The sequence below is a fragment of the Agelaius phoeniceus genome, chromosome 8, assembly GCF_051311805.1.
Source record: "Agelaius phoeniceus isolate bAgePho1 chromosome 8, bAgePho1.hap1, whole genome shotgun sequence".
NCBI classification, from domain to species: domain Eukaryota; kingdom Metazoa; phylum Chordata; class Aves; order Passeriformes; family Icteridae; genus Agelaius; species Agelaius phoeniceus.
In genome coordinates, this window is record NC_135272.1 from 12246295 (window position 1) to 12262008 (window position 15714).

The following is a 15714-nucleotide window of genomic DNA, read 5'->3' on the forward strand; positions in this document are numbered from 1 at the left end:
ACTGGGCCATTGCTTCTCCTCAAAGTGTTTATTATGACTAAAAGCAGAAAGCTTTTATCTCATCCTTTTTCCTTAGCCTCTGCTCTGCTAGTTGCTGATCTTGGATTAGAAATTTTAACACCTGAGGAGAAAGCTAACAAAGTAGTCCATTTGGGAATCAATTCTTCTTAAAAGGGAGGCCAGGTGTCCACCTGTTTGCCTCTCAGAATCTCTAATACCTCTGGGCTCTCCTTAAAACAAAAGAAAAAGTATTCTTTCTTCACCACTTTTACACTGTCCTGTACACAGATGCTTTTTCCCCTCCTCTTCAGTCAGCTGTTCAGAGCCTCACCACTGTTTTAAAGTTCTGCCTGAAGAGTATTCTTATCCTTCAATTTTCCACTTTTTTCTTACCCTTGGGATATTTGTCCTTTCATAGGCCTCTGCCTGGTAGAGAAAAGTGGTCTCTGTATAATGAAAATGCTTTGCTTTGGGACTATCTCAGTGCCATAAATCTGTGCACAGACATTTCAGGTGAACTCTCCTTTTATATCCTATTGCACAAAGTCCAGCTATTCTTCTCCATCTCCACCATCTCCTCCAATAAGTTTTACTGTAAGGGTATCTCCTAAAGCAGGTCCTAAATTTTTTGTTAGGGATGGGGTTTGCTGTTGAACTCCAGATTTTATCATGTGTATTTTCCGCTAAAAGCTAAATCAATTCCATTGCAGAAAACACTTTTTGAACTTATTAGCATAGATAGGTTATCTGCAAGATGGGATGATAAAATTATTTATTTCCTAAAGTTCTTTATGGCACAACCTGCCTATGGTCAGTAGCTAAGTGCTCCTTGGAGTTGATGCACAACCTTTTTTGCTCTGCAACATTCATCTATCTACTAATTCTATCCAAATTACTGCAAGTTGCTGACTTCCACCATCATTTAAGCTCTTATATCTTTGTTTTTCAATTAGCTGTTATTGTATAAAATACCTTATCTTACACTGGCATCTGTCTTTCCTTTTTAGGGCAGTTTTGAAGCTGTATTTTTATCCAAGGTCTCAGTTTCCTTTGTGGGTACTAGCAGAGCCTGGTTTCTCATTCCTTATGAGGCATTTCCTTATTTCCAATGCAAGTCTAAGAACATTTTTTTTAATATTTTCCTTTATGTAATGTACTGAAAAGAAAATGAGGCTTTGCTCTAGTTCTATATGGATCTACCTTTCAATTGATATATCTCACTTCTAGAGCCATAATAGATGCCAAAATGTCATTTACCTTCTTGCTGCTACCAGACATTGTGCACATAGCTGATGTATCATCCTTAATCAATCCCAGCTCTTGTTACTGCTCACTTTTGTAGGTTTATATTTTTATTTGTGCTGTAAAATTTGCATCCTGTAGTTCTGGTCTCCATCTCCATTTTTCCTGTCAGGGGGAAGAGCCACACCCCATTGGATCACTCTGGAATTCAGGACCATGGCCTAGGGATGCTTTGCAGGATAATTATTTCCTTGCAGCTGTTTCTGCACTTCTGTCATATTCCCATTCTTTCCTCCCCTCTTTTTTTTTCATTCAGGGAAATCCAGTGAGTCTCTCCAGCTGATGCCTTGGAATTCAAATGGCTAGAGATGTTTTGGAATCTATTCTCCATCCAGTGATGTAAAATACAGAATTTATAGCTCAAATAAGGCCTCATTTGGCCAAGTAGTGCCAGGGGCCAGAAGTCCATGATATATTTACCAGCCCAAAAAGTAGTCAGCAGGATTTGCTGGGACAAGCAGCCCCTCTGGAGTGCCTGTGTGGAGCACTCTGTGTCCTGGGTGGTTTGATGTTAAATTTCTGCACCCAGGAGCTGTCACAATATCTGTGTTCCCCTCCTCACAACATATTTCTTAATAGAAGGATGTAAATTATTCATTTAAATAACTCTGAACTTTAGCTCCCTGAATCATGTTTAGGACCTTTGAGCAGCCACCATGGCAGAATTTTCCTTTTTGTTCCTAAAAATTTCCAAAATTCCAGGTCCCAAACCCTCTTGCTTATTCCTCTGATTAAAGGGGTAGGCAGGAAGCAGCTCAAGCACAAAAAAAAGGGGAAGCAAGTGAATCTTCCTGTTTAAATCGCAGCTGATTAATTTAATTTGTATGTCCCTTGCCAAAGCACCACAACCAGCAATCTTCACTTCCTCTTGAGTCCCCGAGCACCAGCACCAGCAGAAATCTTCATTTCCACTTGAGTTCCGACAGAACAAAACAAACCATTTAGGAACAGCATGTGGATTGGTGAGCTGTCAGGTCACAATGAGTGTTTTGTTTGCAAAACATCCATTTAGAACCTCATTACCCCAAATGAGCTCCACCTGCACTCCATTATAGCAGCTTCATTCTTTTGTTTTTTAAAGCGGAGCAAAATTTCATCTTGTCTAGAATCAAGTCTGGGAAACTGAAAGCAATGGTGTTGGATGAGCCAGTTTAAATTAAGGTTTAGCTGGGTGGATGAAGCATGTAACAGGAGTAAAAATGTAAAAATGATGCTGTACATGAAATACTGCATCATTATATGTAATAGGGTCAGAGGCACTTCTGCTGTCAAGCTTCTTCTGACCTTGCTCAGCTCTTATGCTGCAGAGATTTTTGTAAGCTCAATGTATTATTCAATGTTTTGCCAGGAAACAGAAATACTTTGTCTCTTTTGTTTCATGAGAAACTGATTAATTTCCTTTGATTTGTTAAAAAAACCCCTGAGGACAGTGAAAGGGGTCACTGAAAATAAAGACAGGAACCCCAAGGGGTGAGCATAGCTCCCTCTTTGAGCAAGTCATATTTATCCTAGAAGTTTCAAAAGACAGAAAGTTGATATTTTCAATTTGAACCAACAGTTGTTTAGCAAGTGCTGTAAACTTTCCTCTTACTCCACCTCATTTTCCAAACACTTGCAGAGCTGTTTAAGAGGCTGAAGCATTTTCACTTGTGCCTTGTCCTCCCTCTAGATGCTTTCCAACCAGATTTTCTTCCAGTCAGCTCTTCAGACCCTCACCACTGTTCTAATGTTCTGCCTGGAGAGTGTTCTTGTCTTTCCATTTTCCACTTTTTTCTTACCCTTGGGATGTTTTTCCTTTCCCTAGGCCTACTGCAGTGTTTTAGTCCTTTGTTGAAAGGTTCAGGGCAGTACCTACACCCTGCTAGGCTGAAGTGTTATTTTTCTGGAGGGTTTTTCAGTGCCTTATCATGTTTTCTTCCAAATCTTAAAAAAAAAAAAAATTGATATAGTTTCATATATTTGAGAGTCACCAGGCCCTGGTGACTCTCCAGCTGCCAAATTATTAATTATTCTCTGATCATAAAGTCATACAGAAACATCTCCCAGATCATTCTCTCTGCTAGTTTAGTCAGAGACAGTACATTCCCAGTTAAGCATTTCAGTCTTGGATAAATAAACATTATATAGGAGCCAGCATCACCATCAGGACACAGGATTCCTGTGCATCTCTACTTGACTGTAATCAAATCTGAAGGGCTTGTGTAAGCCAAGGGAAGTGACTGCTCCCAGAGACCCTGCACAGGCTCTGGCTAGTCAGCTTAATAACTACTTTTGATTATTAGTAAGAATATTTGAATTGCTTTCTTTAAATGTGCAGTCATACCCAATTTTTAGAGTCTTCCAGCACAGAAGAAATGAAAATTTTTTCATCCAAATGCAGCTTTCCCTTTCCTAATAAGATTTTTTGCCCTGAACTGTCTGTATCACATATATTACATATGCAAAAATTCATTAGTACAGGTTAGCTTTAAACCTGCCAGTCAATGCAAATTATATTAAATGATATGTGGTGGTTTATATATTTGAATTATTGCCACCACCAAATGAAAAAATATGCTACTTCAAAGCAGAGAGAGGACCCATGGCATAGAATAATAGAAAAAGAGCCAAAGGGTTTATTAAATTTGACACCTAATCTTTCCATCAAGCTTATAAAAATGCTGCTGTTCTGCAGTAGTGACCTAGAGCATTACAGCAGCACTGCTGCAAGATGTAGAGTTCTCAGCCACTGCTGTAAAAATGCTGTTTTAATAAAAATGGTGGGCAGGTGGCTCTTATTTATTTTGCCATCCAGCCACATCTCTGCTGTGGACCATCCTGAAAAGCTGCTGCACTTCAGGAGGTGAAGCACTGTCAAAAATCTGGGGTGGCTACAATTGAAATTAGAGGGAACTTCACCTGAAAGCAAGAGGTTAATTCTGTGGTGTTAAAAATTTTGGTACTTCTTTAGCATCTTAACAGTAAAAGGTACAATCCCACAATATGCCACTGCTGTAAAAATGCTGTTTTAATAAAAATGGTGAGCAGGTGGAGCTCTTATTTATCATCTCTGCCTCCTGGACCATCCTGAAAGGCTGCTGCAATCCAGGATGTGAAGCACTGCCATAAATTTTGGGGGATGGCTACAATTGTAATTAGAGGCCACACTTCACCTGAAAGCAAGAGGTTAATCCTGTGGTGTTAAGAATTTTGATACTTATTTAGCATTTTAACAGTAAAAGGTACAATCCCACATGTGATGGTATTTGCAGGGGTCCCAGGACGAGGGAAGAGATGAGAATCTTGACTCCATGTTTCAGAAGGCTGATTTATTATTTTATGATATAGATTATATTAAAAGAAAATGATAGATTAAAACTATACTAAGAGAATAGAAGAAAGGATTTCATCAGAAGGCCAGCAAAGGAAAGAATGGAATGATAATAAAATCTTGTGACTGAGCACAGCCTTGACAACACAGGTGGCTGTCATTGGTCATCAAGTAAAAACAACTCACATGGACCAATCCCAGATGCACCTGTTGCATTCCACAGCAGCAGATAATCATTGCTTGCATTTCATTTCTGAGGCCTCTCAGCTGCTCAGGAGAAAAACCCTAGCAAAAGGATTTTTCATAAAATGTGTCTGTGACACCCACAATATGCCACTGCTGTAAAAATGTGTTTGAATAAAAATGGTGAGCAGGTGGCTCTTATTTATTTTGCCATCCAGCCACATCTCTGTCTTGGACCATCCTGAAAGGCTGCTGCACTTCAGGATGTGAAGCACTGCCATAGATCTGGGGGGGTGGCTACAATTGTAATTAGAGGGCACACTTCACCTGAAAGCAAGAGGTTAATCCTGTGGTGAATTTTGGTACTTCTTTAGCATCTTAACAGTAAAAGGTAGAATCCCACATGTGGTGGTATTTGCAGAGGTCCTGGGACGAGGGAAGAGATGAGAATCTTGACTCCATGTTTCAGAAGGCTGATTTATTATTTTATGATATATATTATATTTTTAAAATGATATATTAAAAGTATACTAAAAGAATAGAAGAAAGGATTTAATCAGAAGGCCAGCAAAGAATGGAATGATAATAGAATCTTGTGACTGAGCACAGCCTTGACACAGGTGGCTGTCATTGGTCATCAAGTAAAAACAACTCACATGGACCAATCCCAGATGCACCTGTTGCATTCCACAGCAGCAGATAACCATTGCTTGCATTTCATTTCTGAGGCCTCTCAGCTGCTCAGGAGAAAAACCCTAGCAAAAGGATTTTTCGTAAAATGTGTCTGTGACACCCACAATATGCCACTGCTGTAAAAATGTGTTTGAATAAAAATGGTGAGCAGGTGGCTCTTATTTATTTTGCCATCCAGCCACACCTCTGTCTTGGACCATCCTGAAAGGCTGCTGCACTTCAGGAGGTGAAGCACTGCCATAGATCTGGGAGGATGGCTACAATTGTAATTAGAGGCCACACTTCACCTGAAAGGAAGAGGTTAATCCTGTGGTGTTAAGAATTTTGGTGCTTCTTTAGCATCTTAACAGTAAAAGGTAGAATCCCACAATATGCCAAGGTCATGGAGCCTTGTCAGAAAGCTGTTGCACAAAGACCCCAGCAATGACTTCTGGGTTTAGTCACAATAATCTTGGAACTGTGCAATAGTTCGAGCTTTGTGCTCGTTACACTCATTAGTAATACAATGGAAATTGTTGTTTAAAAAGAACATTGTAGTGCTTCCTGTTGTCTTTAGCACTAGGCCTGCCCTCCTAATGCTCCTCTGTAGCCCAAGGGTGGCAGCTTTGGCCCTCTTCAAGGTTTTGGGAAGGGGGGATTAACCATGTGCAATTAGCACCTTAGGCATTTCCTGGGAATGTTGTGAGGTGAGGAAGGATTTGTTCTCAGTCTTGGAGTCTGCCTGAGACTTTTACTAATAATAGTTTTTGGGTTTTTTTACTAGGAATTGTAAAACTCATCCACCTTGGGTGACCAGCTGGTAAATAGGGTTGTCAGGTCTCAGTGTTCTTCCCTACAAGAAGTTGATTTTTCCCTATGGTGCTCAGCACAATGGTCATGTGCTAATCTAAACATTTTGGTGAATGTCAATTAGGGTGTCTTTCAAGATTTTAATTTCAGTACCTAAAGTGGGCCAGGTGCTTAGTTGCTTTAATCCATCTACTTCTGACAAAATCAATTATTCTGATACAATACCAATGTGGGATTTTATCCACTACAATTTTATCAACCTGTGGTCAGCAAAAAAAAACCCAACTGTTTTTGCTGAGGATGGAGATAAGACATTTATTTCAAAGGCTTTCTATTTTTAACTGTGGCTCTCTTGTTTTCTTCCCTCTTCATGGATGAATTTTGCGAGATGCTGGATCTGGCAGCTGAAATGACAAATTTCTGCAACAATGTCTGTTAATTTTTTTAGATAGCTGAATGTATAAAATAGTGTATGTAAGTACACAGATAAGAGATATAGTGAGTTTGATTGCTACGCTTTTCCAATTTCTTTTTGTTTTCTTTTTCTACAGTTCCTTTAGTATGTATGTGCTATATATTAATTTTCAAACTCTTTAACAATTACTGCATGACCTTAAAGTTAACATCTAATAGAGGATCTTTTTACCTATGTTCCTTACCAAACTCTTCATTAGAATTGACAATTTGGACTCTGCATAATTTCTTTTCATAAATTTGGGGTTTAAAATAAATAAACAGCTGTTTTTCCCATGGAATGGTTGATGACAGAGACATGAGTTTATGTGACCTTGTACTGATTTAAAAGGTCTCCCTGGTAGTAGCTGTGTTCTTTTTCTCTGCTATAAGGTCATGACACAAATATATTGGAGGTTTTTACCCTATTAATGCTCAAGCAACTACCACGAAAGGAGAACTGTGTTAATACATAGTGGTGTGTGACAAATTTTTAATTGTAGTGCCAAGGAGAATTTGTATCTCTTGTGTTTCTAAATTTTCCTCTGAAGAACTAGATGACAAATTGATTTGTAGTGTTCTTATTCTGTTTAAATAGGTGTTAACAGGCATATATTAATGCATAAATACATCAGATCAGAAGGGAAATCTGAGTAGTTACACCTTTGCTGAAGATGGGACAAGACACCCATTGAGATGAAACTATTATTGTTTGTGGCTCTTTTATTTCTCTTATTTTATAAGTATTTCCTAGGAGATATCAAGAAACAATAGATTTGGGAGAAAATAGTGAAGGATATATGTGGTTTTCAAGATCAGGTTTCTCTGAACAGCCTGTGCTGATTGTGCCTCCCAGGACTGGAATTTCTGATGGTCAGGTGCTCTCAGTTTGTGCCATTTTCACTGACACTTAGATACAATAAATAGGAGCCCTAAGTGTTGGGTTTTTTTTCTCCAGCTAAATAAAATAAGGGAATTGAATTTGAATCCAAACCAGGAGTGGGCTTTTAAAGTGCATCTGGTCATCAACATCAATTATTGCACTTTGCTTCTCACCATTGAGCAATCCTGGAGCTCCCAAACTGGAATCTTTACTAATAAAATCCAACTAAGAGACTGACTGTAAGTGTTAGCAGGAAGGCAGGCCACAGTTTTCATCTCTCTAATGTAACTTCATCTCTTTACCTGAAAAAATCATGATGAGATTTCCACATCCTTAACACTTTTGCTGTACAGATCCCCTCTGGCTATGCTCCACCTTTTGGGAATATAGGACTTTCCAATGCTTAGTGGGCATATTGTAATATCCCAAAAATCCTGTTTACGTGAAATGTGAAAAATGTAAATTATTACTAAGACAGTTCTAAAAGCCTCAAAGACAGGATTCTTACTGGGGAGGAAATATGCTGAAATAAAGGCACAATTTCCCATTTTGTGTAGCCAGGGTATACCAAAGAAGACAGTCAACTGCATGGTTCTCTGTTGGTCTCCTCTCTTTTGAAGCCTTTATTTTTTGGCAGCATTGAGGGGTTTTACAAAAAGGGAATGGAAGTTACTCTTCAGCCTGAAATTAAAACAATATTAATTACTACCTTCAAGAACTGCCCAACTCTCCAAACTTCTGTGATTTGCATAGAAAGGGAAAATATTAGATTTTTGTGGACCTTCTTGTCTCAAAAAATCCCACTTGGAGAGAAGCTTGGAGTGCTTTTTCAGCCTGTCACTGTGCAGGTGGTGTCACTAGGATTGCAGAATAGAGGCAAATGATCAAAGCCAATAAACTCCTAGGCAATATTCTGCTGTAGCTCTCTCATCAGGGAGAGCTGATGAAGCTGCCACACAAAGAAGTGGGGGGACCTCTTCTCCCTTGGCTTTGGATTTAGTTCATTGCCTGCATTGAAAACTTATGAGAGGTGCTTGCCAGAGTTTGGGTTTTTTTACCCTAGTGATGTTTTTAAAATATTCTAGAGCAGACTCTCTTCACATACTACAGGCTCTCTGTTTACATAGAGATTTTGGCTACACCTCAGAAAAAAGCACTCAGGTGCATTTTTTTATCAGTTTCTCTTCAAGAAAGCATATGAGCACCTGAGCAAAGGCAAAGCCATCAATTTTATAAGAAGAATTAGGTAAATGTGAAATCTGAACTGAGCAAAGGTATCTCTTCATGGAGAGATGAGTTTATCAGGAAAGTCAATCCCCTTCTGCTTTACTCTTCCTTTTCCTCCAAAGAAAAGGTGTAGACAAAGCTGCCCATCAGCAATGTTGGTGATGCCCCTGTGAATATGTGTTTAAGAAAGGGGGAAAAAAATTCTGGACAGGCAGAGGAGTGAGGGAAAAGATGATGAGAAACAGCCCAGCAGACATGGAGGTCAGTGGAGAAAAAGGGAGAGGAGGTGTTCCAGGGGGCTGAGATGACATCCCTTGTGGAGAAAACAACAGTGGAGCAGGGGAAAAGTGTGAGGAGGAAGGAGCAGCAGAAAGGAGCTGTTAGGGACTGACCACAATCCTCAGAGAGGTCACAGCATCCCCCTGGGCTGCTCAGCAATGGCGGGGAGGTAGAGGGGCTGAGAATGGTGGAGTGAGGTAAAATGGGAAAAAGCAGGAGGAGAAGGTGCTGTTTTCATTTTCTGTCTTTCTTTCTGATTTATCAACTCTGTTTTTAACTGGTAATAAATTAATTTTTCCCAAGCTTAGTATGATTGGTCCATGAGAGTAACTCATAGGTGGGCTCCCTGTCCTTACCTCAACCCATCCAGCTTTTTAATCTGATTTTATTTTCTTCTCCTGTTGAGGGGATGTCCCTTCTGAGGGGCAGTACTGATCTCTATGACAGGGACAGGACTCAGGGAATGGCTGGAGCTGTGCCAGGGCAGAGTCAAGCTGGATCTCAGGGAAAGGTTCTTCCCCAGAGGGTGCTGGCACTGCCCAGGCTCCCCAGGGCATGGGCACAGCCCCAAGGCTGCCAGAGCTCCAGGAGGGTTTGGACAAAGCTCCCAGGGATGCACAGGGTGGGACTGTTGGGCAGGGCCAGGAACTGGCCTGGGTCATCCTGGTGGGTCCCTTCCCACTCAGGAGATTCTGTGAGTGGAAGTGGCAGGGTGAACATCTGGAACTTGGCCAAAGTCAACCCAGCCCTGGTATAAATTATTTCAGTGACAGGAGGCACATGGAGCAATTTCTGTGTGGTTTGTGTGTAATTACTGCCAGCTGCAGTACTGAAGGGTTAGGTCATTGTGAATGTAGGTAGAGATCTTACCTTTATGATGATGGATTACCAAAAGATATTTCAGAGATTTTTTTTCTCAAGCTAGTTACAAATTAAGTTTAATATTTGTTGGGACCAGGGAGAGCTGGTCTCCAGGAAAAGTTTTTTGTGACCAAAAAAGATTGTGTTTAATGCTGGCCAGAGACATCAATCATCATAGTGAAGTGTGTTCTGGGAGAAGAGTCTTTGAAGTGGACCATATTTGAGTAGGATGAGAAGAATTTTGGGTGCAGAAGTAGATTTTCATGGGGAAGCTGGCAGAATCAATCTGCATGTCCTTTAGCTAACTTGAATGAAAAATCCTGTAGAAAACTTGTTAGGATAATGATTTTCATTTTCCAGCACTGCAAGATGTTGCAGGTGATGATGCAGTAATCACTGAGCAATAAACACATTCAGAAACAGCATCACTTAAAATTACTTCATTGTTCCAACTGCTGATTTGCAAATGGAAAATACTCCCAGTACTGTTATAAACAAACTCACTGGCAGGCTTGTGCAGAAGAGTTCTTTGCCACTTGCCAACTTTACAGCCCTACAGGAAGAGAGATTGACTAATCCACTGTAGTGCACCACAATTACCTGTGACAAGCATAAAACGTTACTTTATTTATGAGTGTTGTGGTTTAACCTCAGCCAGCAACTAAGAACCACTCAGCTGCTCCCTCATCCCCAACCCCTCCAGTGGGACACGGAGAAGAGTTGGAGAAAAGTAAAACCCATGGGTTAAGAACAGTTTAATAACGGAAAGAAATTAAATAATAATATAAGGAAAATCCTTTACTTAGGGTAAGGGTTGCTGAGCAACAACCAAACCCTCAGTGTGTGATTCACATTGTTCTCATTCTAAAGACAAAACACAGCACTCTACCAGCTACTAAGAAGAAAATTAACTCTATCACAGCTGAAACCAGGATAATTAAATACTTATTAATTAAAAAGTTGCATGTGATACCTTGCTGACCATCTACATGCAAACACGACCTCAATGAAATCCAAAAAAAAAAAAAAAAAAGTCAGGAAGACATTTATCTTGTATTTCTATAGAAAGAGTTAACATTAAAAAACCACCAACGTCTGGTGGCCATCAGCCCATATTGCTAAGTTATTTTTTTCACAGACTTCTAGAAGTGAAGGGGACTTTTTATTTTAAGAATTCTGCAGTTTGGGAGAAGTAGAAGATTTGAGTTCGTTGTGCTTTTTTTTTTTAATTATTATTATTATTTTTCAATTTAATGGCAGGTTTATCTTAAGTACAGTTAAACAGAAATCCTTGAATGTATTTACAATTGAAGTTGATTTCAAGTTGGCAGTGAAATGCCTGGTAAAATCTGTCAGAAATTGGCCAATAGAACATGAACATAAGGAATTTTTTTCTAACCTAGAGTTATATTTTTGGTTATCAGGCTTAATTCAGCAATCTGCAAGGCTCAGTTCAGAGAATCTGATTCAGCAACAAGTGTCTGTCTACCCTAGGTAGTTCTATAAAAGAAATCTTAAGAAACCCAAATATTCATTGACAACTGAGACTATTGGCTAATATTCTGAATAAAAATGTGTGTATTTCGAATTGCTTCTAACTTGCAATCAAATCAGGAAAAGTTTTACAGTCTTATTTTGCTGATATTGTGAAAAATACATATTTCCATATTACCTTGGATTTTCAAGTGTTTTAAAGAGCGTTTTTTAAAAATAGAAAACATAAAGTAATGTCTTAGTTACAGACAGGTGTGGGTAGAAGTAATCCCTGTCTGGTGGCATTCCATGGAGCAGCAGGATCTCCTCTCCTCTCACTGTGCTCTCGTGATGCTACAAGGCAGCATTGGAACCCTGCAGGGGCCGTGTGAGCAAACTCATAATGAGCCAAAAGTCCTTAACCAAAAAATCCCTGCCTCAGCAGGGCCAGAGCATAAAAGGCAAGCATAAGGCAGTGTGGTGGAGGGTTAAGGCAGTGATAGGATCCTCCAGTGATGCTTATTGTCCTGGGTTATAAGATATGTGTGTGTTCTATTCCCATCTGTCACAGGTGGGGCAGCTCTCCTCTGTTCATTGGGCAGTTTTCTTTATCTCTCACACAGCCAATCCTCCCTCCAGGAGATCTCTGCTGTTCCTGGGCCATTAATTATTAATTATCTTCTGTCCATGGCCAGTGAGTGTCCCTGCATGGCTGATCCAATCCCATCATCCCATGGGGAGATGCTCCGCCCAGGGGAGGAGCCAAGCATTCCTACCTGGATCCAATCTGAGCTTTGGCACAGCCCAGCAGCCTTTGCCCAGTGCATTCCCAGAGGAGCAGCTTCTGCTGCCCTGCATTGCCAGAGGGAGCCCAGGCCCATCTCCAGCAGCCCTGGAGCTGCAGAGGAAAACTCCCCCCTTGTGCAGGATCCCTGCTCCAGCAGAGCCACAGCTGGCACTGCAGGAGGGCTGAGCCCCCATGGGATGGGGCTGTGCCACCCCCTGACACACAGGGGACAGGGACTGCTCTTACTCTGGCAGTGCTGGTTTGTACTACTGCATTTTTTATTTTATTTCTTTATTTATCTTCTTTCTACTCCCATATCTTTGCCTAAGAGCCCCTAAATTTCAAAATTATAATAATTTGGAGGAAAGGGGTTTACATTTTCCTTTTCAGGGGAGGCTCCTGCCTTTCTTAAGCAAACACCTATCTTTTCAAACCAAGACACTTATAGACAGACTTCTTAGCAAAACTGCAGCAAATGGGGACAGCTGGGCCTCCCTGCTTCTGTGAAAGGCCAATTTTTGTGTGTGTTCAGCCATGGGCAGAGTAGCAGAAGATGTACAAACTGTGCTCAGTTATCAAGGAAATAAATGACCAAAGAAAAGGGCAAACACAAAAAAAATCAGAACTCACCAAGTAGAGGAACATGGTGGTGGTTGACAGCTACTCAGAGAATGCAACACTGCAGCAAACCTCAGCTTAATAATATTAGTACTTTTTGTACTCCCACCTTCTCAAGGGTTTGTTCTTATTTTCTATGTGTTACTACATATGTTAGGAACATGGGAAACTATTTATTTAACAGACATTGAGATTAGTGAACAAGGAAAGCTGCATGGAGATGCAGTATTTTAAGGACAAGAAAATTCTGCACCAAAACCTCCACAAATGCTAGGGCAGAACAACTTCTCAATCTCCCAAGCTGGTTCTGGAGCCTGTGCAGAGTGAACTACCTTGGCTAACAACTCACCCAGCTGCTTCTTCACTCCTCCTCCCACCCCAAAGCAGGATGGGAGAGGAGAACAGGAAAGGCTAAAGCGAGAAAAACTCATGGATTGAGACAAAAAGGGTTCAATGACTGTAAAAAACCACCCCTAGACAATAACAACAAGGCTAAACCAGAACCCCCAGCTGATGCCAAGGCAACCCCTGACCACCTCCCACTGTCAGACTGGTGCCAAGCCAGGCTGTGAGCAGCGGCTGCTTTGGAAAATTGGTGATGTCTGCTTTTGTTAGGAGTCACTTGTTTTGAAGATGTGGCACTAGAGCAGTTTTTTTGTACTTCACTGATCTTTTTTTCCTCCTACTGTGAAAGGAAAATTAATTTCTGAAAATTCTTTTTTTTTTTTGTTGTTGTTGTAGAACAAGATAAATAGCCTTACCCTTGGTTTTCTTATTTTAATGATACAGAAAAATTGGGGTTTTTTACTAATTCACAAATCAGAGAAACTGCAAATATTTTCTTCATTTATTTGTAGCAGCAATTTTTTTTTTTTTGTTTGTTTGCTATTTATGCAAGTCTTTGCATTAAAAACACAAGAGTGCTGACTCTTGAATTTGGGAAAAGAATCAGGCTAGGGTTATTTCTAAAGAGTAGAAAATGATTGGAGCACTAACTGTAAGGTAGAGTTGTAGGGTACAAGCTGTTAAACCATAGCAGCTACAACTGGATTAATACACATACCATCTTCTAGCTCCAAGCTCAGCTCAATTGCCTAAAAAGAGCAAATGCCAACATATATGCTCACCATATAATATTTACATAATGTCAATTATATGCTGACAATTATGTAATTATATATATAATTATACATATATATTATATTATATATATTACATATCTATTTTATATATTATATGTTATATATAATTTTATATATAATATATATTATGTAGAACATATCTATTATATATAATACATTATATTTTATATATATATATATTAGATATTTTATATGTATATATAATATACCAATTATAGAATTATATGCAATTAATTACCCAATAACTTCCAATTTGAGAAGACCTTCCATTTCCTTCAGGCAGCCCAAGTAGTGCTCAGTGAGAATGTTCCCCTAGCGTTGCTTTGTTGTTGTCCTGTAGGGTTTTTTTACTGTTATTTAAAGTCTACAACTAATAGGGACATTGAGATTATCCCATGTTAATACACTTTGGCAGTGTTACTTTTCTTGTCTTTATCTAATAAAAAAACCAAGCAAGAGAATGGATGTCTGGTTTCTTAATGTCCTCTAGGAACAAGACAGTGTTCTGCCGTGTCAGAGTTATGCCAAAAAGTGAATGTTATTTCTAGGGTTGAGCAAAATCAACACAGCTAACTTGAAATCGAGCTTCTGTCTTTTTTGAACCAGGTTCTGAGATTTCATTTACTTTCTCTCCAACCTCATTTGAAGAAATGCAACTGAAACACGGCTCTGGTAAAGGCATTTTGCAACACTTCAAAAGAATAAATTCCTGCTGCCATGTGGTTCAGCAAAACACATGCTAAAGACATGAAGCCATCCTCATGTGCTGAAGTTTTCAATGTATGCTCACAAGCATGAGTGCTTCACAAAGTCCATGTGGGCTTTTGCTCTACTCCTCTGACAAATGGAGAACGTAATCAAATAAATGATGGAAGAGGAAGTTTTGGTTTTTTTACTGCTTCCTTTCCATTGTGACTGAGAAGAGAAGCTGATATCTCTCTACTCTCACCCCCCAGCAGTTGGGGGAAATGTCAGAAGGGTGATGGCTGCTGCTGACAAGACACATACCTGTTGTGTGCCACAAGGACTCAACCCAGACTGCTGCCAGACAAGAACTGTGAAAAGCAAAAAAAATAATAATACACAATTTTACACACATATCACTTATTTTTCATATTGTTATGTTTGGGTTGGAAATTAGGTAAATGGAGTTCATCCATACAAATTCTTCATGCTTTCTCTATCTCATTAACTCCATAGCCTAGGCAAATGAGAAATGCTTGTAAAATTGCTGTATTTTAAGTGCAGGCTAGAGACTGGAAAGGCATGGAACAGAATGTTCAAGAAACTGTATTGTTCTTGTTCAGTGTCATTAGTGGCCATGTAGTTTGATTCTTATGAGTTAATGACACATAATAACAAAGGTTATTTTCAAAACTTACTACAAATCTTTTGCTCAGCTCATTTCTGTGGAAGATAACCAGATTTATTGAGATAATGCAGCAGATGTTATTCAGGGAATGACTATCAAATGGAACCAATATCTGTAAAATAATCTATTTTCTAAATGCAAGTTGCATTCTCTACAAGTTTTTCTTCACAGCACAGCCACTTTGCAAAACTCTGCCCTTCTATTGTGCAATTTCTTGACTCTGCAAAGCATCATCTGAACTTCACTTGACTCCACCACCCTTCCAAACACTCATTTTTTTCTGAATGTGGGTCTTGTTCTGCTACACGTGTTACAGAAAATTCATTGAGGGGACTTCTATTA

At 39.6% G+C, this 15714-nt stretch overlaps 1 protein-coding gene across 6 annotated transcripts in view; it reads right to left on the reverse strand.

Annotated features, from left to right (window-relative positions):
* Nucleotides 1–15714, reverse strand: part of LOC143694628 (uncharacterized) — a 33123-nt gene that overhangs the window by 9160 nt on the left and 8249 nt on the right. For 2 of the 6 annotated variants that reach the window (XM_077182034.1, XM_077182032.1), the window contains one exon: nt 6579–15055. In XM_077182034.1, the coding sequence (XP_077038149.1) occupies nt 14893–15055 (163 nt within the window). In that variant the 3' untranslated portion in view covers nt 6579–14892. Of the gene's footprint in view, nt 1–6578; nt 15056–15714 lie in introns of those variants that run through there. The other 4 variants (XR_013183208.1, XR_013183207.1, XR_013183206.1 and 1 more) reach the window with 4 other exon arrangements.